Source organism: Xiphophorus couchianus, chromosome 14 (assembly GCF_001444195.1).
Source record: "Xiphophorus couchianus chromosome 14, X_couchianus-1.0, whole genome shotgun sequence".
NCBI classification, from domain to species: Eukaryota; Metazoa; Chordata; class Actinopteri; order Cyprinodontiformes; family Poeciliidae; genus Xiphophorus; species Xiphophorus couchianus.
Genome location: NC_040241.1, coordinates 9,304,059 through 9,330,032, shown reverse-complemented (window position 1 = coordinate 9,330,032; position 25,974 = coordinate 9,304,059). Strand labels below are relative to the sequence as shown.

At 40.9% G+C, this 25,974-nt stretch overlaps 1 protein-coding gene across 1 annotated transcript in view; it reads left to right on the top strand.

Annotated features, from left to right (window-relative positions):
* The window catches only part of vax2 (ventral anterior homeobox 2), a 30,413-nt gene extending 23,293 nt beyond the window's left edge, over positions 1 to 7,120 (top strand). The window contains exon 3 of the mRNA XM_028037274.1: positions 1,435 to 7,120. Coding sequence (XP_027893075.1) covers positions 1,435 to 1,932 — 498 coding nt within the window. The 3' untranslated portion in view covers positions 1,933 to 7,120. The remainder of the gene's footprint in view (positions 1 to 1,434) is intronic.
* Positions 7,121 to 25,974: the final 18,854 nt, after the last annotated feature.

The window sequence follows — 25,974 nt, the reverse complement described above, 5'->3', positions numbered from 1 at the left end:
AAATGATTGACAAAGTTCTTCTGTTGTACTATTGTTTCCAAATTGCCATCATATTTTTTAAACTTGGTACTTATAGATGAGATTATTATCATAGGAAGCTTTAGAAGTGCTGACAATACTAAGAGATTTTTTCACTGTTACTGTAAATTTTCTAAAGAGAAAAACAAACATCTTTACAGATGAGGATGAGTAGAAAAATGGCTTCCGTACTTTGCGCTCTAGTTTCTCTCTGTAAGTTGCATAACACAATTTGAGTCCTTAGAAGCTAAAGTGCTTTCAGCAATAATATGAAGTATTTTATTAAATACATATGAGAACGACTGGTACAAAGTCTGCAGGGAACACAGAGTTTGCTGTATCTTGGTCAGCAGTGGATACATTATTCATGCGTGTGATTCCTCTCAAGCCACCGAGGGTTTGGGCTCTTCGTCCGGCGACCTCCCGTGACCCGACGGTGCCCTCCACTCTTCAACACACACTCTGCAAGTCGTCCACATGCTATAAACCTACGCTGGGCTCCATCAATTAAACATGAAGGACGAGGACAGGTGGAGTTCACTGAGCTTTGAAGCCACATACTGCTGGTGATGGTGGTGGTGCATCAGGACATAGACGTCTTTGGTTTTGTGTTGCGCTTTTTAAAAATCTATTTCTATCAAATGGAGATCTTTGGTATTGGTGTGGGGGTGTGCATTCATCGTGATATGTTTCTTATCGTGATCATTTGATTTATCGTTCTCTGCTTTTTCAAAAAAAACTGTCCACATTGTTACTTTTATTTTTTACCAGTTTCTCCACTGTTGGTTTAATGAAAGCATCAATAGCTATCAGTAAATTTGAAAATATGATTAAATGCAGTCACTTTGTGCAGTTTAATGCTATAAGTTAGGGTATCCTGCACGTTTTAGTTCTCTCCCTGGTGGCACCAACAACCTTTTCAGCAAGTCAATGTTCTTCTTAGGCCTTCTAACCAGCCATCATTGGATCCAGGTGCGTTAAACCAGGGAAAGAACTACAACATGCAGGATACCGGCCCTCGAGGACCGACTTTGGGGACCCCTGCTCTAAATCACACTGCTTTATGTGTCCTAAATAAATGCAGATGTTTTTGAAGAGCAATATTTGTGCCATGCAGTTACAGCCAAACAGTTCCTTAAAAAAGTAGTAATAAATAGCTCTTATCATCACTTTCATTGCTATCACAATAATACCACAAAATATTGCGATAAAACTTTAAGTCCGCAAAGTTATTGGCGTAAATTTCCCAAGATGCATGAAGGCATTGTGCATTTAAATTCTGAAGCCAAAAAACCCCTGAAGCCCCAAGATAAAAGCAAACCCAGCATATTGTTGGATGTGTGGTTTCTCTCTGCGAGGCTTTGCTCTGGTTTATTCCCCAGTCCTCCGCTGACATCGCGTGTTGTGCCGTTGCAGGTGAAGGTCTGGTTCCAGAACCGTCGGACCAAGCAGAAGAAGGACACCACCAAGGACTCAGACAAGCGCTCCTCCTCCACGTCAGAGTCTCTGGCCACCTGCAACATCCTGCGCCTCCTAGAACAGGGCCGCCTTCTGTCGGGGCCCGCCCCGCCCCCAAACTCCCTCCTGGGGCCCCCAGCTCACCCCACGAACGGCTCCCTGCTGGGCAGCCCCGGCGGCGGCTCCGCCACCTCCCCGGGGATCAGCAGCAGCACCTCGCCCAGCTCCCTACCCGGCGGGACGTTCGGGCTCTCACTGCCGTCTCTGGGCGGCACGCCGTCTTCGCCGCGGCTCGGGGTCCCGCCCCCGCACTCCCTCTGCTTCTCCATGCCCCTGCTGGGGGGGGCCCATCACGAACTGACGTCCACCTACGGCTGTGGGTCGTCAGCCTTCGAGCCGTACATGCGGCTGGACAGGAAGGAGGCGGATCTAGGTGGGAAGAAAACGGTTTCCTAAGCGGACCTAAGGCGTGTGGGACGTGACTCCAGGAGCCTCATGCTGCCAGCCAGGCAAAGAAAACCTGTGACCGGCAGTGACAGGGTCGCTTTCTGGCAGCGTCATGTACAAGGACAAAAAAAAAAAAAAAAAAAGAAGAAAAGACTTGGTGAAAAGTGTTAGAACTTTGTTTTTGTTTTTTTTTTTTGTTGGAGAATTGCTGTGTGTATGTTGCAGACAGATGTTTTTATCATCACTCTCTCTACAGTAGTTTTAAGTCACTTTTTGTCCAGTGAGTTTGTGAGTGTGATATTTTTCCACCCCTCGCCCCCCTCTCTCTCTTTATGGGTCTTTTTTGCTGTTCAGGAAGAAAAACAACCAACATACTTGACATGAATAATTTGAAGCCGTTCGCAGCAGAGAACCTGCAACAGGAGAGGCGTTGAGTTCCGGTTCCATGTTCTGTGGCGAGGCCCGGTTTTCGCTTCAGCTGAGCTCAGTGTCTGGACGAGATGAGCAGTAACTACATCTTACAGTACCTGTTCAAGTGGCCGTGTTTGACTTTTAGTTAACGTGCTATCGCCATAGAAAAGAAACACACACACACACAAAAATAATCGTAGCTTCTTAATATCAGTCTGTTTGGTGTCCAGATGTAGTTTTTGTAAAATCGTTCTTTTTCTTTTAGTTATTATTATTTTATTTTGATTGTGTTTGTGTAAATGCTAGGATCCAGATGAATGGTGGAAACTTACAGTACATATCCAGGGCTGACAGTTTAACATGAAAGGAAGTGAAGACGAGCACAGGTGTGAGGAAGATGGCGGAAAGATGAAGCTGCAGAGCTGGCCGACATTTCGTTTATCGAGGTCGCAGCCCCAAGATAGAACGAGGGAGAGAGAGAAAGAGAAAGAGACGACCTCTGAACCCAGATTCAGGTTGATTCGCGTGTCTCACAGCTTCTCAGTCAAACTCGGAGAGAGTTCACAGATAGAAAAATAATCTATTTAAGGAGAATCAATCTGGAGGTTTTCGCTCCGGCCTCCTTTTCAGGGCTCGAGCTGAAGCCGCAGGCGATGGATCAACATGTTGCTCCACCGAAAATTCATCCCCAACAAACATATTTGCTTGAATGAGAGAATGCCGAGTCCAAAGTTAGCATGTTTAGACTGCCGTGTGTTTTGCTTTTTGTAAAGCGGCAAGTTTGTGTCGTCGTTTTTTTGTTCATTTTTTAAAATCCATCATCTGAAAATGTTTGTGGAATATTTAAGATTGGGCATGGGCCGATAGGAGATTCTCACGGATTGAGTGAAAATGTTGTACACACTAAAATGTAAGAAAAACAACAACTTACATTCTTCAAAGCAGGAAAAAATAATTATTCCTGCTGTTGCTAAAGTAGTCTGATCAAAGCAGTCATAATAATGTGATTTCTTGCATTTATTTTTGTTATTCACAAAATGGAGCAAAAATACAGAAACCTTTGAAATGTTTTCAAATATTTATTGCCAAGAACAGTTTTCCTATTCTGCTCTTTATTCACCTTCCAGTTACCTGTCAGGCTACGTCTGAGCAAACATGTATTAAAACATGTTGACCTAAAGTCTGATTATGTATAACAGCGCATCAATCCGTACAAACAGAGGCTGGAGGTGAAAACACTGAATATTTCCGCCGTTATATGGTTTTAAATCACAGATGAGATTAATTGCGCCTTTGGCCGTTTTTTGAGGCGAGTTTTGGTTTTGGTTTTGAAAATGTGGTCCGGTTTGTTCATGTAGTGATGAATCATTCCAGATCCTAGAACATAACAACCCTAATCGTTTTAAAAATGTAAAATCAGATCCGATTTTTACAGGAGTTTGTTTACAGCTGGGACTTCTACGTGAGGACTGGGCTGCCCGTGAGTGATTTGTGACAGGAGAACTCATTAATAGTAGTAAGAGCAAAAGAGTCTTTTACTGTTGTCAGAATGTCCTGTAACACTGGAAAACGTCTCCAGATTTATCTGTAGATGAAAAATGATCTGTTTTTGAAAAAAAGCTCAGTTAGCAATGGTGAAAATAGCAAACTTACAAGTCTTCTTCAGTGGCTTAATTTAGGTTTTTCAGCTAAATTCATGTTTATTTCTTGTCTGCTGGTAACCAAAGGAAAATAATGCAGTGATTAAAGGAATAGTCCTGACTTTACTTTGAAAGGATGTTTCATGCAACGTTATTCTTTAGAAAGCTGGATGAAAGGATCAGATACTGTTGACGAAACATTTTTATTGTGATCGTCACAAAGCAGGAGTAGCTGTGTTGCCATTACAAACGTGCGCAAAACTTTGTCGATGTTTCGCTAATGTCAAGAAACGCAATTTTACGATTTAAATAAGAAATTCAATTAAAACCATGTGTGAATGAATTTGCTCATGCGATAAGTCATTAAAAAAAGTCAATGACATCATCTTCCTAGCACTTCCTGTCGTTTTCTTTGTCATTTCCGCCAGTAGTAGCATCTTGTTGATCCCATGACTCACGATGTGGAAAAAGTGTTTCCGTTGCAGTTTTGCTAAACACGCTCATTTCGATGCAGGCGAAAAAGTTTCTTCATCCTGAGGCAAAAACCTTTTATCGAAAAACATGTTTTCGACGTGTTTCCATCAAGCAATTTTATTTTCACAAATACAGTTTGTGAAATTATATATTCGATGGAACAGCTACAGAAAATATGCCTGTCTAGTTAATCAGGGTTAGTTTGTTGGACTGCAGTTTAACGAGCTTGCTACTCGTTGTCAACTCGTACTTTTCCAACCTTCGAACCTTAATAGTAACAAAAAGTGGGACTCTTTCAGTTTCCATGTTATGAGGACATTGTGCAGCAGCAGGACACTAAATGCGCCATGCAGCCAGAGAACAAAGCTACTTTTCTCCTATCATCTCATCTAGACGGCAGTATGATCTGAACGTTTTGCGTTTTACGCCGATAGCTTAAACTTTTTTAAAGATCTACGTGGAAACTTGTGAGCGTCTTGGTGAGCCCTGAGAGTGCCGACTGGCCCATGCCTAGCAGAGAAGCGTTTCTCTGCATTACACAAACATCATTACAGTGAGTTTCACTTTGACCCTGCTCTTGTTTTCCACCTCCCATCATGCTTCACCTTGGCCCTTCCTTCTGATTGCTCTTCATTGAAAGCACTTTATGGTTTGGTTTTCTTTTCACATCGCCAGCTGTTGCTTCATCCTTCAGCTTTTATGTTTGTTTTTGTTTTTATAAAAAAAAGAAGAAGCCATTTATCGAAGGCAAAAAGAGAGAGAAAAATCTAATGTTTTTTTTCTCTGGTTGGCATTTCGCGGCGGTTTAGTCTTAGAAAAGTCGATTTTCATTATTGCGGTCCCTCGGTTGGTTTTATAATTGACTGCACTTTTTTTTTATAATTGAATGATTTGAAGCTAAGCTGACCTCCGTGCGTTTGGTCTGGTGAAAATGACATTCATTGAGGGTGCGGAGAGCCGAGGGAAAACGGAAGGGACCACCTGTTTTGCGTTGTTTTTCTATCTCACGAGAAGCAATTCATCCAGGTTTCCTTCTTGTCCAAATCACCTCTCGAGAACCCGCAATTTGCAACAGTTTGCCCTCAATTTGCGCGTGTCGTTTGAGCTTTCATTCCCCTCTTCGCTCCTGCTTGTCATCACTTTTTCCTTTTGAATGTTTTCCGTTGTGTGTGTGGTTTATTTATTTCTTTTTTATTTTCTTTGTTGCTATTTTTCTCTCAGCCTGAGGTGTTTCTGCAGCATAGAAAAGGAAAAGCAAAAAAAAAAAAAAAATCATCAAACAGCAGAGAAAGGTACTGCCGTGACATCAATTTGTAAAACACTTACGAGGGAAGTCAGGGCTGGTTTTTCCGATAAATTTCCACGGGGAGCGCGTGGAGAGGATCTGACCTCGGTGTGTCGGCTCGCGGGGCCTTTTGGCGCCCGTGTAGCAGCAGTTTGTAGCTGATGATTTCTGCAAAAAGAAAAGGGAAAAAAACAACAACAAAAAAACACCCACTCTGGGCTTTTTGCAGCAGTACACCTGTGCTCTTGTCGAACGCTGTATTATTTTCCATAAGCACCATCCATAATTCACACGCTCCTGCATCAAATATTGAGCAGTGAAACCGAGCTGAGAGGTCAGGAGGGCCCGCTTCTCGTGTAAAAACCGCCGCGCTCCTTCGCAGATTGTCTTTCACTCGACCCTTTTCCTTCGCAGCATCTGTTCTCGTTATTTTTTTTTTTTTTAACTTTTTTTTTTTACGTTGCTTCAGTTGCCTGAGATAATTGATGCGAAAGAATAAAAATAAAAAAATCTGTTATTTATCGGTAGAAACCTGCTCACTTTCAGTCTCAGCCACCGTGACGTGTGGACAGCGTTGTAAATGAAGGAAAGAAAAGAAGAAGAAAAAAAAAACAGGTTAAGGCTTCTCTCACTTTCATGTTTTCTTCTCTTGAGATTCAGCACCGACTCCTTTTTATGTCATTGCTCGATGGTGTTTTGTAATGTATATCTGCAGTTGTTGTATCGTGTGCTCAGCTTGGAGGGGGCGGGAAAAGGTTGAGAGAGCGAGACGCCGCTTCTCTTCCCAGAAAGAACTGATAAAGCCCTGCTTCGGATTGGACAAAAGCCCATTTCCTGTTTATTTATCCGTTTCTTCTCATTCCAGCTGAGAGGAAGTGTTTTACTTTTGGTCGTTTTTATTATTTTTTTTAAAGAAATGCTCTCCGTGGTTCTTTTAGGTCGTATGAAGCTGTTGTTTTAATTTCTCAGGATGCAGAGGCCCCCCACCCTTTTTATTTTTTTCTCTCTTTGAGCAGTAAAACAAAACCGAAAGTCAAGCTAACGGCACCAGCTACTACTTGTGACAAACATGTACATAGATATAAATTTATATATAAATATATATATAAATGGGTCTTTGCACAAGTTATCTCTGTGTCTGCTCTGTGTGATTTTAACAGGGGAAAAAAAGCAAAATGTGAAAGAAAGATTAGGCAAAAAAGAAAAACAACAACAACTTTATATATGCTTTACAGTTCTTTGTCTCATTAACATTTTGCACTTATTTAAAGAGGCTTTCTTTGGTTTCCGGGCTGACGGAGCTGTTTTCACGCTCTGCTGAGATATTGTACAATATGTATATGTATTTTTATTCATATGCATATAAATATATGTCTATGTAATTTGACTCCGGTGTTCTGTCTGTTTCTTCCCACCGTCATCAAGAACAGAAAAGTAAATTTGCAGTGATCTGCTCCGTCTCTGTTCATTCCTCCTTTTTTTCCATAAGTGTGTCAACCTGCTGTAGAAACCTCGACAGTCTTCCTGCTTCTCAAGCAAACCACGTTTGGACGTTTCAAGCTCTTTTTACGTTTACGTTTTGCCTCTAAATCTATTAGGCACTCTTAATTGTGATATGTTTTAGTTGATGCTATCAGAAACTGTTGAATTGTGTTTAGCGCTGCAGAGTGAAGAGGAATATTCAACTTTTTAACCTCTTTATTCTTCATAAAGCTAAATTAGAAATGACATATAGCCAGTTGAAATGAAACAAAAAATAACAACAAAAAAAAACAACTAAATGTTTCACTGACGGCAGCTGAATTATACATCCATCCATTTTCTAACACCCTTGTCTCTAGTGGGGTCAGGAGGGCTGCTGGTCTATCTCCAGCTAACGTTCCGGGCGAGAGGCGGGGTCACCATGGACAGGTCACCAGTCTGTCGCAGGGCAACAGAGACAGACAGGATAAACAACCATGCACACACACACTCACACCTAGGGAGAATTTAGAGAGACCAATTAACCTGACAGTCATGGTTTTGGACTGTGGGAGGAAGCCGGAGTACCTGGAGAGAACCCACGCATGCACAGGGAGAACATGCAAACTCCATGCAGAAAGACCCTGGGCTGGGAATCAAACCCAGGACCTTCTTGCTACACGGCAACCGTGCTACCAACTGTGCCACTGTGCAGTTGAATTATTTCAGTTTTATTCTGAAAAAAGATTTTTATTTTTTTTTGAAAATGATCCATCTGCTACTGCTCAATTTCTCGTTGTGGAAAAGTTTCACAGAGTAAATGTGAGCGATAAATTTTTGTTTCAGTTCGTCATTAGAAAAATGACAAAATAGGCATTTGTTGCATGCATCTTTACCAACATTGATGTTAAATCTTAACGTCTCACATACTGAGACTTTTATTCAGTCTGATAACTGATAAAACGCCATCAGATTTCACTCTAACTAAATCTAGCAGCTAAATGTGGCCGTCGGCCATGATTTGTAGGAGATTTATAAGCAGCGTTGAAAGAGATTCATATAATCACATGAATCTAGAAAGAAAATCTAAGATTATTTAACAGTGAAGCAGCAATCTGTTTTTAGCCTCTTCTCGCCGGAGGAAGAGGCTGCGGCCAGAAACTGTATTTGGTAAAAGTTTCAAAAATATCTCCAAAGATCACAGTTTGGCAGGCAGGATTCCCATCCAGTCTGGAAAATAAGGAAGAAGATTGGACCGTTTTCCAGATCTGAATAACTATGGAGAAAAAAAACAGGAAAAAAACAGACTTTTAAATTTTCTTCCTTATCTATTTATCTTAATATCGCCCCTTTCTCCCCATCATCCTTACTTCCCTTTCCTTCTTCTTTCTGTCCCATATTCCTGGTTTTTGTGCAGCCTTGCTTCCTGTCGCATGTCCTTCCTCCCATTCATGCAACTCAAAATTAAATAAATGAATAAATAAATCAGGGATTCTTACATGTCTTTATCACTAGTTCTGCAATGTTCAGAAGTTCATTTTGTAAACATGTCTGTAAAAATAAAACTAGAAAACAGTCTGGAAAAGTCAGGATATTTTGATTTTAAAATGTTTAGGTGCCCTGTTTAGAGTTGCCACGTCTCCATGACAACCTGTGTATATTTTGGGAGTGATGACAGGAAGCAGCTTTTGTCACTCCTACCAGCACAAACGTGAACTGCCTTCTTTGAGCCAATTAAACATTTCCATTTCAAAAGAGCCACTTTTTAAACCCCCATAGGTACAAAGTAAAATATGCCCAGAAGCACAATAGAGGATAGATTTTATAAATATGGTAGAAATGAAACAAATCATATTTTAATTGTCAGATTGAGCTTTTACAAAGGAACAATCCCTCTAATTTATAGAATAAGGCCAGCTTGGTGAACTCTTTACATAAATATGGAAAAAGAAGAAGGACACTTAGAGATAATACGAACATAATTTGAAACTGAAACACACTGAATTGCTTTCAGTAGCCTTGTAGAGTTCTTCTGTTGCATTCTGCACATATATTGAATCAAAACATGCAGAAGAATCGATGGAGTCAAAATATTCAGGTGGGTCTGATGTTAAACAAAGGATGCATTTGTGCAAAATCACCCTACACTCTCTTTAGAGCACAGTGAAAGATCTATAATGCTGCGGGCTTGTGTGCAGCGTCATAAACTATTTGAAATATGAGGATGTTTAAAATAAAAGATAATCTGGTGAAATCTCCTGGAAAGTTGAAAATGGGTCGTTATCGACATGATAATGTTAAGAAACGTCCAGATAAATCAACATAGAAACTGTTCATCAGGCCAAAAAAACACAAAACATGAACTTTCTGCCATGGCAACCAGAGTCGACAAACCTAAAACCTGCTTAGAGCTGAGCTGAAGAAGAGAAGAGAGGAAGAAGAAAGGAGCCCAAACTCTGGAAGAGAGATTGTGCAGAGAGGAAAGGTCAAAGGTCATTCTCTCTGTAGGCCCCAATCTTGTAAAATGTTATGGAAGAGGAGAAGGTGTCGTCCACTTAGCAAAGATTATGTTGCACCAACTATTAACAGCAAACCAATAACTGTGCCTATAGTGATTTTTTTTTTAAATAAAACATTTTCTTGTAACGTGAAAATGTGCAAAAGTTAAAAGTTGGGTTTTTCTACGCCAGTAACCGTGAGATTAGGCAGTTGCATTAAAAATGAACAAACTTTTGTGTGTTTTACGGGCAAATTCAAAGTATCTTTTCTTAAAAAAGCTTTTTGAAAAGTATGTTTTGTTAATAATAATAAAAAAAATAATCGAATGAAATACGGAAATAAAAGATTTGAGCCTGGGATGTTTCATAACCAGGTAATAGTAAAGTTTAACAGCTTAAATCTGCCGACAAGACTGAACAGAATCGATCAAACCTGTGGGCTCAACATCAGCAGAAACTCTCTGATACCTTCAAAGAAACAAGATGCAACTGTCTGGTGGATTCCTCCAGATGTCAGGAGGAGAAATACTAGCAAAGAACCAAGGCGCTGGAGCTGTGAAGGCAACACACTAAACCTAACCCTCCAACACACACACTCCCTTCAGCCCAGATTTTAGAGAGAGGCACCTCTTCACACCGGGACAATGGATCCGCGGGGAGCCAATTACAGCGATTGGCACCTTTATTTGAGCGAGGAAGAGGTGAGCATAGCAGCAGAAAGAAGACCAGATGGGTGGCCAGTTTGAAAACACGAGGGAGGGAACTGGAGGGGCAGCGGGGAGGGAGGAGGCGGAGCGGAGGAAGAGGCTGCAGCGGTAAACATCTCCTACAAAGGAATGAACTAATTGATTCTTTACTGCTCTTTCTGAAAAGGTGAGCTCCATCCAGTTGGAAACACAAACAAACAGAAACGGCCTCGCCGTTTGGGTCGGGTCAGCAACATGACAACATTCTCCTGATGCTGGTTCCTCATCTGACAGGCGTCCAGGAACAGGACGCCGTCGCGTCTGTACTCACATGAAGACGAAAGTTTCGGAGTGATTCCTTCATCCTCCAAAACATAACCAGAGGAGACATGCAGGTAAACATGTTCAAAAGGTGCAAAATGTTTCCCTAAACGTGCTTCCTTATGAGAAACATATTCTACATAGAACATACAGTATGTGTCAAACTCAAGGCCCCGGGGCCAAATCTGGCCCACTGTAGCTTTTCATGTGGCCCTCTAGACTCCAAATTACATCAATAAGTCCTTCCAGTTTTTCACAAATCTGCAAAATTCTCACAAAATCAACAGATTCTCCACATTTTTTTTCAGATTTTGCAGTAAAGTTTCTCAAAATTGGTCGGAGACATGGAGTTTAAGTGACGCTGCCTCAGCCTTACCTGATGTCAAGTTATCGTCTGTAACTGATACGGCGAGTAACAAAAAGTCACATTTAACACATTAGACCAAATATCATAAAAATTCCTTACAAACATTTCTAAATTGGCACCACAAAATCTGTAATATGACTGCAAAAATAAAAAAACACACTAAAACAAAAAAACAACAATCACAAAATCTTGGAGGAACATCTATTTATTGATAATTTAACGGTTTATTTGGTTTTATCAATACATTCTGGCACAACTGGCCCTTTAAGAACAATCAGATTTTTGATGTGGCCCAAAATGAACATTTGTTTGACAGCCCTGGCGTCGAACATGCAGCAAAAGTGGAAATGGATTCAGTAACAGAGGAGTAACTTTTTGCATCAAAAACTTTAAAGCAATTAAAAACTTCTGTTGTTGTGAATTTTCCCTTTGATTATTAAAGTATGTTGATTCATTCGTTTCTTTATTATAACTGTTTAAAAATGACTTTGAATTGAATTTTTTTTAATTCTGTTTGGTTAATCCTAATTATGTTAAAAATGTTTGTAAAAGTTTTTTAGAGGGATTCTATTTAATTACTGCAACTAGACTTTGTAATGATTAATTAATTAAACAGTACTGATGCTATGCGTTTCTGTGTTTCACCATCTTCCTGCTTCTGAAGAAGAAAAAGTCCAACAGAACCAATCAATGTACTGAAGTCACCTGACTAGAAGTTCTGGTACTTTAAACCCCCCAAAATATATAAAGATAGATCAAATTAAATGAAACCAGAGCAGTCTAATCATGGTGGATTTTGAAAGCATCCAAATGCAAAAAAAATAATTTTAAGACATCATAGTTTAATTTGAAAGGTTTGTTTTAAACATCTTGATTTAAAATTTCAATCCAATTTTTAAAAATTGCCTTTTTTTGTAACTGAGTCGAATATTTGTAAGGTATTGAGAACAAAACAGTAGCATAAGTCATTACAATTTATTGTTAAACAAATAATTTATTATTCTAATTAGAAGAAAACCCCAAGCCCTAGCGGATTATTTTAAACCATAAACTAAAATCGGATTTAATTTAATTCATTTGACATAATTTCACTTGTGATGCTGAATTTGATTACTAAACGTTTTCATCTGCATCAGTTGTCTTTTGAAAATATTCTGATGTTATTGTTGCAGAGGACTCGTCCATATTTGGGTTGCTCTCCTGCTTATGATGATTTTTGGTATGAAGATAATTTAACAGTATCTTTAAAGCCAGGAAGAAGCAGAATCAGACCGGTGGTTGGCGTGTGTGTCCCGATCTAATTAGCAGGAAGTGAACGGCTCCCTCCTTCGTTCCTCCTTTCGTTCAGATAAGATCACTTCCTCTCCCGCTCTTGGATTCTGTTTGTTGTTCTGAATGAACTCTCTGCTCCACATTGGCTCCGTTTCTCTATCTGTGCTCACTGTAAGTGTCTGTATGTCTGTGTTTCTGGAGGGTCCGCTGACCTTCAGGAACGCCTCACTGTCCGGCCGCAGCCCCATCTCTTCTCCTCTGCTCTCTTTCCCCTCGTCTTTCCCCCCCATAAAGCAGCTCAGTCGCCCATCGGGGGGCCTCTCCACTAATTAGGGTCACTAATTGGAGGTCGGTCAGAGCAGAGACCCCTCCACACCTGCACGATCATGTGACTTTCAAAGAGGTGCGTAGGGTGAAAGGTCACGGAGTCGGAGTGTGGGAGGGGTTGTCGGATTAGATGGACTAGACAGTGGAGGAGAAGGGATACAGGAACGTGGCAAAAAGACAGCAAAAAGAGTAAAACAGCGCTGCATAGGCTCTCAGGAAGGTAAACAACATGACGACAAACATTTACAGACAGGAAGACGCGTTAAGCGATAAGGGCGTCCGGTCAAAGGTTAATTGTCAGGTGACCTGGAGGTTCCCACCCGCCTTTCCTGGCCTGCGTGGACTAAGTGATGGCTCGCTGTTTTGACACGATTCACACAAGAGTCGGGCTTAAGCTCGCCCCAAAGGTTCACAGCTGCATTCCTGAGAACCAGGCCAACCCAAGCGCCGCGGCGGGAAGCAGGAGGAACAGTCCTCTCTACCCTGGATGTGAGACGAAGTGGAACACTAGGTCTAATGAAAGTGTTTAAATGTTATGTTGAAATAAATGTTTTTACTGTCTTTGTTTCCAACATCTTTTGACCTGATACCATTAAGTCGCATTCTGTGCAATCAACTGTCTTTAGAAGTCATCTGATCAGTAAACGTCGTCCACCAGGGCGTCCTTGGAGACAAAGAAGCATCACTGGAACCAAGGAGCAGACCAGAGAGTTCAGACAGGAAGTTACGGAAACGTTTAAAGCAGAACTAGGTTATGAAACGATATCCGAAACGTTAAATGTCCAACAGTACGCTCTTCAACCAATCCACAGAGAACAGAAAGAGCAAAGAGGATTTACAACCGTAAACCTTCCAAGACAGATGTCACGCAGCAAATGAGGTCAAAAATCAGAGAAGCAGCAGAGAGGCTTACGGTGACTGTGGCGAAGATTCATGGCTCAGGTGGAAGAATCTGTTGAGAGATACAGTGTAGGTTCCCCACTTCACACATCTGCAACTTTTTAAAAAGAGCAAGAAAAATGCATTGTTGGAAGAAAGTTTACCAAAAGCCATGGAAGAGACACAGCAAACTGTCAATATAGGGACAATAAAAACTAACATCATCCTCCACAGTGAAGCTGATCAGAGATGATGTGGATGGAACCAAGAACAACCTTTGGAAGAAAAACTTCCAGCAGGAGAAGGTTTACTGGTTTTGATCAAATCAAATTGTGTCGGAACGACCCATTCAATGTCCAGAAATAAATCCAACTGGGAATTTTTGCCAGACTTGAAAACTGATATTCACAGACACTTTCCCTCCAGCGTACATAGAAGAGTAAGAAGGAAGTCAGTTAAATATTTGTGTTGTTGCATCGTTTTGCCCAATGAGTCTGGTAGACGCAAAGCAGCGTTAAGTTGCTAAACACATTGTTCCACACTCTTAGATATTTGTGACAATTTAGAGGCAATTGCTGAATGAGTTTCATCTCTTCCACAGGTTAAACTCAGAAACTATAAAACTCACTTCTGAATCTATCATCTGTTTGTGGATATTTCAGATCTTCCAGTCCAGGAAAACCTTTATTTTGTTAGCCAATAAGTTTTAACTAAATATATTCTGAAGACAATGCAAACTCCTTTCATCCACATCTATATATCAATTTATTATGCATGTCGATGCCTTTACTTTCCCGTATAAAAACCCGTTTTCACATTGTTGCCTTCTTATGTGTGTTCAGTGAATGTGTTTCTGGTGGAGGTGTTTGACTCTGGGTTTTATTTTAAGAATTATAAAAACAAAACAAAAAGGATACAAAGTCTTTCTTCCAAATGGTAGCAAAAATGGGAGGTCACCAGTCTGTAGTCTATGAAAACACATTATGAACCATTTTGGATGAAAATTAATTAAATATTATGATAAATAGATATTTAAAAATGGATGATGGGAAAGGAGTCAGAACTCAAATTCCTTCTCTTCAGTGATATTTTGATTTCTATCCAGCCTCTTTCTTTTGATTGTTATTATTCAGTTATGAAAACTGAATGGATGAAATAGTTTCATAATCTGAGGCTGTTTCAAAAGTCCTGGTATTACATTACGGAGCAGACGGCCTAAATCTGAATTTACAATGCTACTATCCAATATGAATTTTCCACAATGATCAAAATAAAGTATAAATAACCCCTTAAAAATATTATTATGCTAAAACTGTGCCTTTGAATTACAGCTTTGGTATTGAGACATTTTTGGAGGGCATATTTTGAAAGCTTGTAGAGTAATTGTGTTTCCAAACATTAAAAAATAATAATTTTCAGTCCCTTCTGCGAGCATGAAAACCAAGGCCTGCAGCAGGATGAAAGCTGAAATAGTCTGCATTCATAATCAAAAATAGTAGGTGATCCATCATATTTTGTGTATTTTGTGGCATTGTGACACACACACACACACACACACGCACATTAGCCATCATTGCTGCCTAAATCTTCCCCTCTTTCAATCTGCCAACCTTTCACAGGGCTAAATAAATCCCCTCCTTCATGCAAAGAGGTGTAAGCGATTGCTTGGAAAGTTGAGCTGGTGCATTCAATTTTCCCTTTCCGCAGAGGAAATCTAAACCTTGGTGTAATAGGAAGAGAGCCCACAGTCTTTTTCCTCAAATGGTTGTGGTGATGCTGCCCAGATCTCTCTGTCTCTCTCTCTCTTTCGCTTTAAAAAAACCCACCTAAATCCTTCCATTCGAACTCACCGCCCTGCTTATAGAAGCTTCAAGGTCGCTTCTTTTGTTTGTGCAACTAAGTACATGAGCGGGCGATACTTTCCACCACCTCCTCCCCTCTGCTTTTACACCTCTGATCGTTTGTCTTTATTCAGGGGCATCACGTGAGACGAGCTCGACTCACACACACATGCACGCACTCCCCCACTCACTCGCGTTTTCATCACTTGTGGGGACTTCACATCGACTTCCATTAATTTCTACAGCCTAACCCTTACCATAACCCTAACCCTATCCACCACATACCTAACCATTACCTTAACCTTTACCCTAAACCCAACCATCACAGACCTAACCACTAACCCAAAAACAACACTTTCCCTCATGGGCACCAAGAAAATGTCCCCACAAGGAGCAATGGTCCCCATAACCTCACATTGTAGACAGAAATAGGTTCCCATAAAGATATAAAAATCTGGTACACACACACACACACATTACAGCCTCGTCTGGTTGGATCTGAGTCTGGGTATAAACCAGCCCCATTTCTGTGCTCATCTGCCTTGATTAGGTCAGTGCAGTAGCAGAAAGTGATCGTAGCTTAAGGACACAAGATGCTTTGTTTTCTCGACCAACAATGAGCGAGGTCTCTGCAGCGTCCGTTTGTCTGTTAACCACCGTCAGCCTTGAGAGGAAAAACTAAAAAAACAAAAAAAAGTTTGTTTTTCCAATCCAAAGTAATGGCTTCCAGTTGTTCTTCTTTATGTTCAGACATCTGACAGCAGTAATGCAAAGTGCTTCCCAGCTTAATGCATGCAAGGTTTTTTTTTTTTTTGCAGGAAGCAATACATTTCTTTGTTGTCAGAAAATCAAGACTCACTGAGCTGGGAATGCATTCAAGGTGAATTGATAGAAGCTAATTAGATACTCAGGGACTCTGGTGTTGAGCCTGTTATTCAGGATTCGAGGACATTAATGTGTTTTTGAAAATAACTCGGGTAATGTACAATCTGCGGTGAAAACGCCACAGTTATTTTCAAGGAAAGCGCGGCACGACGAGAAGAAACCAGAATCTACTCGAGACAAACTTGTTAGAGAGTGTTTTTTATGTTTTACGTCTTGCTGTCAGGCAGCGTCTCATTGAAAGCTTGAGGATACTGATTTAACGTTAATGCAGCTTAATGATCGTATTAGTGCTCCATTACAATCTCTCGATGTTTTCTTCTCTTTTCTTTCACATTTCAGTAAGATTTCTAGTGCTCTGAAAAAATAAAACTCCTTTCTGATTTTTGGGAGTTTTCTTCTTTCTTTTTTTTCCATTTAAGTGTTTCAGATTGAATAGATTTTAAAACTGGACAAAATCAGCCTGAGCAGATATGTTTAAATGTACTAGGGAAAAAAATAACAATATTTTGACATGTTTTTTATAAAAGGTCTAATGTTTTTTTCCTCATTTTGTATCCTTTTTGGCTTGTTGTAATAATTTGTCCACCGCGGCTAAATGCTGACACGTCAAGTTAGCTTTAGGCTAAACTGGTAGAAAGCAGAATTTGTCATTTTGTCAATAACAATGCAACTATTAAATAAAACGAAATAACCACCACCAGGCTTGACATCAACCAAATCAAGGCAGTTGTCTTCTGTAAACTGCCAAATTACATAAATGTGAAAAGATGTTTCATAATATTTAATCTTGAGAAATCAGTTATTTATTCATATTTTAACATTCAGTTTTGTCTGTATATTTTGCCACAAACGACCCTTTGAAGATACTCATGAACTTTCTGTGACCTAAAATGAAAATGAGTTTGATCTAAAACAATCAGGTGTGACAGAAAATCAGAATTAGACAAAATCTAAAATCAATCTGAAAGATTTAACAGCGCTGCAGCCACATTATTATGAGGTCATATGTTTCTGTATACTGTAATATTAAATAAAATGATTTGTTTTTTTTACGTTAGCTCATGAAAATGAATGAGTTTAAAGTCATGTTCTTTAGGATTTGTGTTGGTCAATATGGTTTCTGTTGTGCGTTGGTTGAATTTTTATGTTTTGCCATCGTAATCCTGGTGTTTCTCTAGAGTTTGGTTTACAGTCATGTTAAATATTATAGTAATAACATAATCTACTCTGACTTTGTTCCCTATGTTTCACTGTGCTTTTATTTTGTCATTTCTATTTCCTCTCAGTACTTATGACCTTGCTCTCCTTTGTTGCTCCTCATTGTTCCTTGTAACTTGTTTCCTGTGTATTTATAGTTCTTCAGTCTTTTTCCAGATTCTCCATCATCAATGTGTCACCAGTTTGCTCCTTGTCATTTATCCTCGTGCCACCTGCTGTGTCATGCATGTCCTCTTTAATAAATATTGCACAGCGCCCCGATGGGTGGGATACTGCCTACCTCCTGCCTGCTTGTGAATCCAACAGCACAAAAAAAGTAGAATATAATCAATATTTCTTATATGCTGCCTGTGAAACGCACTCGTAAAGCCCTGCTTGGTTTTTAACCAAGCCGGTTATTTACCACTTACGATTGTCGGATGAAGTTTGAAAGATCAACCTGATAACTTTGGGTCCTTCTCTGGTAATTGCTGAAACATTATCTGAGTTTGTTCTCAGTCAGAATTAGAGATAAACACAAACTCACCGGATTACCAGAAAACATTTGTATATATTTTGTTCTGAATGAAATGAGCAAATCTGCCAGATTTCCTCAGATTTTAAATGTGTAAATTGAAAGGCTTAAATTCACCTGAAAAGTCTAACTTTACAAAACCTGAATTAATTTCTAGCTTGGATAATCAATATTGGTGCATTTGAAGAGTCTTTTAATGCCATTTTAAATGAATTAGTTTTGACCTACTACTTTCTCTTGTTAATGGTCATTAATTAAGCTCTTCAACTATTCTGATTATTCACTTTTAAGATTAAGAGAAGTGACACCACACGACAATCCAGAAGTTTACTACTTCAGTGACATAAAATCAGAAACGTCAGATGGTAACATCTTTAAAGTCGTTTTTGATAACTTTAGCCCAGCTAGTGCAGTTAGCATGGCCGATTGTAACAGCTGTCTTTCTCTAAATGTATCAAACTTCATTGTAAATGTTCCTGCTTCATGTTAAAGTTCTCCAGCAGGCCGGTCTCATTTCCAAATCCTTTGTTTTTCTCAGCAAGCTCTAGAATGCCATAAGACAAAAAATAAAGCAATTTTCTCTAATCTGGTTGTCCTTCCAGTTGCTTGCAGATGCCCCCTTGTCACTCCTCTGCTAAAAGACCAAATGCTCCTGCATATAGTTTTTCCTCCAGTTGCTAATATTGTGATAACACAACACAACCTCCAGTGATTTATGGGCTGGCTCTTGTTCACCACAGATATAAAAATCTAGTGCGGAGCAGACAATACGTCTCATATCTTGTCAGAAAAATGTATAACTTCTCCTTCTCCTTCACCATCAGAGAGATTTTTTCACGACAGTAAATATTTCCAAATAAATTTTTTTGTATAAAAGGAAGATTTTGAGGAAAGCTCCTCACTTGGCTGACACATGCAGCTGACCAGCTGCATGCAGGGTGGGGATGAGATGAACTGCTGTCTGTACTCTGAAAAACACCAACCGGAGCAAACCCTGTATTTTCTCTGCCTATCCTTATAAAAACAACTTTGATTGCAGGAATTGAAAGACTGACCATTTTAGTCACGTTGAACTCATAACTTTATGAAACTGTATTTCTGTTTTTAACTTGGCGAAGCCTCATCCAGGGTAATGAAGTCAGCCAAGAAAGGTGGAAACCAGCAGTTTATATGACAAGGTAGGAAATTTTCAGGTAACCATTTATTGCAAAACCCATTTTAGTGTTGTTTTTTGTTTTTGTTGTTGTTTCGTGATAAGTTAACCTAACCTGTACTGTCTTCTTGCAGCTTTCCTGTTTATCTGAAACATTAATGGAAGCCGTAAGCAGTAGAAACAAACACTGCGTGGAGAAATCAATCCTATTACCTCGTGCCTCCTACTATTTGAGGATTGTGGAGTTTAAAGGATTTTAGACTTTATACATATGCCACTTTTTCCAAATGTCAACTTGTGTTTCCCTTTCCTCTCTGTGACTTAATTTGAACCCTGAGATTTATGCATTCAGCGCTGCAAAGGTGCCGATCGATTTTCCATCAGCGTTGTTGCGCCGAAGCGGCCGGATAATTTCAGGCGCCTCCAGATAATGAGGTGCGAAGAGCTCGCAGGTATTTCACACATTCCTGAATGACCGGGTCGAATATGCCAATTTGACCTCATTGGATTTCCTTTATTTTCACTTATTCTATTAAGTAGACTTGTTTGCTTTTGCCATTGTGTGGCTGAGTCCCAACTTCTCTTTGGCTGCCGTTCACAGACAGACGCTGCTCTGGTAAAACGGCATTCTTCAAATTTCACATAAGAAGCCACTGTTGAATTAGGGACATGTTTGGGTTGTCTGATCCAAGAAACGTCTTACCCTCATTAACATGGAGTAGAAAGCAAAGCAAGCAGGTGGAAGCCGTTCAGATAACTGGAGAAAACGCACATTCTTGGAAAAAAAAAAACATTTGTTAACACAAAGTCTGCTCTCTTCTTCCTCAGAAGGAAGCAAAAGGATGAAAATGAAAAGCAGTAGAAGAGTAATAAAAAATGACAAATTGTACTAAAGAACACTAGTTAACTCTTGGAGTGACAATCCCAGTAAATTTCCACCACTGTTTACAGTTAAGAAAAGAGATTAAGCGTCATATTTAATCATGAAATTATTTTTGAACTCACTTCTCTGTAGAAGAAGTAATAAAAGCTTTTCATGAAAACAACTTGAAGTTTGCAGTTAATTTCTGTCTATATTGATATTGATAAATCAATCCTACAAAAGATCTTAAAGACTAAATAAATTACAATTTAAAATCTTATGACGCAATTTACAACCAGGACAAAAAAAACTTTATTAGAAATGAAATTACCCCATTATGGAACTTAATCTTTTTATTTTTGTCTTTCTGTGGGCAAAGAACGTGACTCATGATTATCAGCTAACCTGTTGAATGGACTTTTATTAAAATATATGTGTACTGGGTGACTCAGTTGAGTAACTCTGCAATAATATTGATTATTTCCTTGACAAATGTCAGTGATGTTGCGAAGATTCGTGTTTTTTTCCCGTTTTGTTTCCATTTCTCATACAGCATTTACTGATGAAGATGCAAAAAAAAAGCCAAAGGATAAACATGGTCTCTTTCTCAATAATTAAAATTTTCCATAAAAAATGTAGAAAACTGCAGACTTTAAGCACCTTGTATAAACAGGAGAAAAAGAAATTCCCAAACAAATCTAACCCACGCTCACTGATTTGTTACTCCTTCTAATTAAGGTGAAACAAACATAAACTTTTCAGAAATTATTAAAAATCTACATTTTTCATGCTGTCAGGGATATCTAATTGGGAATTTCTATAAATACGAGAGGACAAAAATGCCCTGAGAACAGACCGGGTGATACAGACTTAATCAGTTCCATGAATTAATTATAGGGGCAAAAATTAAAATGGCCGCAGTCACATCTGATCTGAACAAAGAGTGAAAAGTTGAAAACAACCAGGACTGTAAGAGACAAGGTTACTTCACACAGTGAGCATGATGGATGGGAAGGTGAAAAAAAACCCCCGTCCTTGAGCAAAAAGTGTAATCTTGACGTCCTCACAGCAACCATTTGCTCTGCATTAGCAGCACCGCCAGTAATCATAAAGGACATTGTGTTTGCAGAATCAGAAATCCTGGGCTGACATGCTGAGCTGATGACTGTCTTGGCTAGCAAGCTAAGCTTGGTTTTTATTGGTCGTTGTTCATTATTTCATGCTGAACATCCAGCACTGAACATGAAATAAGTTTCATCTGAATGTCTCCTGAGCCATAAAACAGAATTATAAGACGTGACTCTGTCAGATACGCAAATTAGGAGTATTAGGAGTCTGAAAAAGTCAGCGTTTCCATTGACAATATATTTGCGCAAACTGGAATTATAAAAATACATTTGTGTAGTGAATCATGCCAATTTTTTTTTAAGTCATGATTTTCACTAAAAGGTTTTTGCACCAGGAAGAGGTGTTTTTTCAGTTGTATCAAAATTAGCCTACACTTTTCTTCCAGGTCTTGTGATCAACAACCGGATGTCACTAGAAGAGGACAGAAAGTGGTAGGACTGTTTTTTAATAGCTTATCTGGAGAACAAACATTCATTTCTTGCGTCATCATTTCTTATTTAACAGAAACAAAAATATCTATATTTTTTTACATTAGCCTAACATCAACAAAATATGTTGCCCCATAAACCGCCATGTTGGCGAACCAGGAGCGTCCCATTTAGCTGCTTTGTGTGCACTGGTGGTGTGGACCTCAATAATCCCTTAAACTAAGTTCTCATTTGATTTTATTTAGAGCAGGTGGTTTCACCTTTCAAGTGGCCCCTGCATCGTTCTTAAACTAATTCCAGCCCTTCAATTGGATCATCCGAATGGGCCTTTCTTCGTCCTCTGGCTCTCCAGGGTCACGGCGGCTTGCCCTCATTAGGAACAGAGGGTCTCGACCCAGTCCATCACCTTATTTGTGTTCTCCCTATTAAAGCCAACGCGACCACACATGAGTCAAAGTTCCTACCCGGATCGTAACCTATAACCTCGGGAACTTCATTTCGCTCTTTGTCTGCGTTCACGCCTCATTCACACAAGCCGCAGAAATCCGTTTAGTTTGGGAAAAGGTGTGGGGGGGGAAGGACCGGAGGGGAGACACGAGACATCACTTCCTCATCCTGTCTCTGCCACAAAAAAAACTCTCGGGAGCGCGCAGGGGAGGATCTGAGGCGCAACACGATCACGCGCCGCTTTTTGAAAACAGAGGGGAAGAGCTGGAAAGAGGCCAGGTTTATTTGGAAAGGAGGAAGCAGAGGAAGAGGGGAGGAAGAGGGGAGGAGGAGGAGGAGGAGGAGGAGGGAGCTGCTTTTCAACGGACGTGTGAACAAAAGCTTGGTCAAACTGTCGGGTCTGCAGCCCAGGGTGTTTACTGCTCTCGTATCTATGACCAACAAATCAAGGATGCCCCCCACCCGCTTCCCCTTACCTCCACTAACGCTGCAGCTCTCCACCACCCCTTTCCCCCCGCCCCACCCCGCCCCGCTGCCCCTTTTCCCTTGAGCTGCCCGCCCGGCATTATTGGGAACAGCAAATTAAGGAACCATCCATCTGGGTGTGATCACCAATTACGGAGGGAAACTGTCAGCACGCATTAGGGCCTGCAGGGAAGGCGGGCATGCTGGGGCGGCTTTAAAAAAAGAAAAGAAAAACCCGAAAGGGAGTTACTGAGTGATAAATTGATTTAATTTGATCAAGGAATGATTCAATCAATCTCGTGTTATATAATATTTCCCTGCTTTTCCTCTTCAGTTGTTTACAGAAGAGAAAGTCGATGCATGCATTCAAAATGGCTGAAATGTTCCTGAAGTCCTTCGGAATGAAATAAATATCGCCTTTGAATAATTTTTAAAGCGAAAACTTGACGCGGCTCAGGGTCGGCCCCCTTTTGTTGCTGCTCACTGGTACAGGCGGTGATTCCCTGTAACACTTCTCCTCCAGCCAGCTTTCCCCCAACACAATGGAGCCGTCATTAACTTTTTGCTCCATCGGAATGCTGAAAGACCTTGACGACCGAACACCCATTTTTTCCTCCCCTCCCGCCTCCGTGCATCCCGATTTCTCCCCTCGCTTGCTGTGTTTGCAGGGCCCTCATTTGTGAAGGCCAGGTGTGTGCAAACTCACAGCGCCGGGGAAGAGGTGGGAGGGGGGGGCTGGCAGCATACAAAGGGAATACACAGCAAACTAAGGCCTTGGGATGATGCTGGGAATTTTTGTGTTGTAGCCTGAATTCATATATCCAGGCTACGGTTCCCAAACCAGGGGTCTGTTCTCAGACCTTCAGATGGGCCCAAAGGCAACATGATAGATGGTGACAAGAGCGTTGTCGTCTAATCTAAGAGTTTAGTGCTTTCCTCTTTTATTTTGTCGTTGGTTATCTGCTATAAATTTCCAAAAGCATTTTATGATGTTCTGTGAAAAAGCAAAAAGTATAAACAACCATCCTTCTCTGCGAAGAGAGAAGTGCTGAGCTGAACAAGGTGGCTGCTAGTCTCTGGAAGCGTGGACAGCGCGGACTGAACTTCTTCGCTCACTTCCTCTGCTGCCATTGCTAAAACTACAGACAGACTACATTTCTAAAACGGTGCAGCAGATTCTCGCTCACAACTTCTTGTTCTGTTCGCTGATTGGCCCAGTTGAAAATATAAAGGAGGAATCCACGTCAATGGGAGAAACCCCGGTGAAGGGAGATGAGAATCAAGTGGAGCTACTTAGGAAGCCAATGACCAGGCTAGAGTTTTGTAGACTTCACAAACATCTACAAGATCTTTGCAGACTGTGTGAATTTTTTTTTTTGTTGCCCTGACTGACTCTTATATGCTTTTAAGAACTTCCTGCTTTACATTTAACATTTCACGTTTTGTAAGCACTGCGGCGCAGAGCAAACGAAAACCTCCCTGCGAGTGTCAGAACAGGACTTGTGGGAGTTTGTGTGCAGAAAACCAGACGGTTTCTGTGCGATGTGTCACTTTGAATATGTGCTCTGGTGGTGCATCTGAGTATGAATGTGTGAATGAGTCATTGTATGCATGTGTGGGTGTGTGTGAGAGGATAATTGGAGGACGAGGGGCAGGGGGCTGCGGGGACGAAGGCGTCTGAAGGGGAAGACTGCAATGTGACCCAAAGTTGCTCACCAGCCAGAGTGCTAGGTTGTTTCTTGAAGGCTCAGAGTTTCTTTTTTTTTGGAGCATCACAGCAGGGCAGGGGTAAAGGGTTAGGTGGCAAAGAAGGGAAGAGGAGGAGGTGTGGTTTGTAGCCGTGGAGAATAGGACTAATAGTCCTGGAATAGTCCTGGAGAACCAGGACTAATTGCCACTAATTGAATGGGATGTGCTGATCAGATGGGAGGCTGTGGAAGTAATCGGAGTTGTCACAGTAGATAACGCTGCACGGTCCAAGAGTGTCCGCCTCATGTGACAGCCTGTAACCTAGCCTGTGAGAGGGCACCGGACCCCTTTGTCCCGGCCACAAAAGGGGGGAAAGAAGACAAAGTCACCGGTTACAGTGGGGACCGACAGACCCAGAGCGGCGGGGACGATGGAAATGGAGGGAGGAACTCCGTCACATCACGTTGCTGAGAAGCTGCATATTAGCTCTGGTGCTTTTAGAGTCAAAACTTTGATCAACATGAGAAAAGCAAACAAAACAAAACAAAAAACAAGTTGAGCCAATTGAACAGATGAAATAAAACATTTCAGGTTGCAGGACGCGACATTAAGTCAGCAAAAATCCAATGCTGAACCGGTTCTATGGATGGTGGCACAATTTAAAGCAACTGGTGTTTTTTATGGAAAAGAATCAGAAAGAATAAGAAATGTGTAGTTTTCTTTACATTTGTTAAAAACCAGATTCAGAGAAAACAGCTGAACGTTGAAGCGGTGCTTTAAAACGCGATTTAGTTACACGTAAAGGGGCATTCAGCTGACATTCGAAGTCAGATCCAAATATATTGAAATGTTAAAAATTTGGCTTTAATGTCATCAAAAACTTCCAGAAAAAGAAAGTTCGGATGTATTTCTAGTTGTGTTTGTACAAATAAAACTTATTGTTGTTACTGCAATGCTGTTGCACTCAAACGGAGTTTATGCTGGTTTTTTAAAAACACATTTAAAGAACCAATTATGTTCCCACCACATCCAACCGATGCTGTGGTCCTGAAAGTCCAAACACCTTCACACCCGTTGACTGTGTCCGACCCATCATGGCCGCCGACGCAGGAAAACAGGTGAGGAAGACGACGACTGGAGCCGATGAAGAAGAGAAACAGGGAGCGAGGTAAAGAGGCAGCTGTAGGTCTTTCCCAAGACCACAGCAGTCCAATTAATCAGGGTTTCTCCCTCTGCACATCTGACTTTCTTTCACACACACACACACACACGCCCCCACCCACACACACACACACACCACACAGAGCTGCTGTGAACTCAGTTGGTGCTACCGAAGGAGGGGTTAAGTCTTGTCAGCATTGATGAGAGTGGGGCAGCGTTTTGTGTGTTCATCTAACGGTGTGTGTGTGTGTGTGTGGGTTTGTTTCTTTGCAGTTTTGTGGTCATGTGTGTGTGTGTGTGTGTGTGTGTGTGTTGTGGAAAGGGCAAGCTATGCATGTAATAGGCAATCCAGGGCATGCAGATGTGCAAGAGTGTCGAGCTAAGCCCTGGCGCAGCCTACTGCGAGAGGTCACGACCTTTACAGAATCAGTGCCTCTGCATGTCAGGACTAATGGAAGGGCCCCACCAGCTGCACCGAGGAGGAAGAGGAGGAAGAGGAGAGGTGGGCGAAGTAAGGAGAAGTGAACAAACACTGCGATGGGGTGGCGGGGAGGGGAAGAAGAAACAGGATGGGAAGTTTTGGGAGGGATGGTGGGAGGAGAAATGGCACTGAAGAAGAGAAGAAGAAGAAGTTTGAGG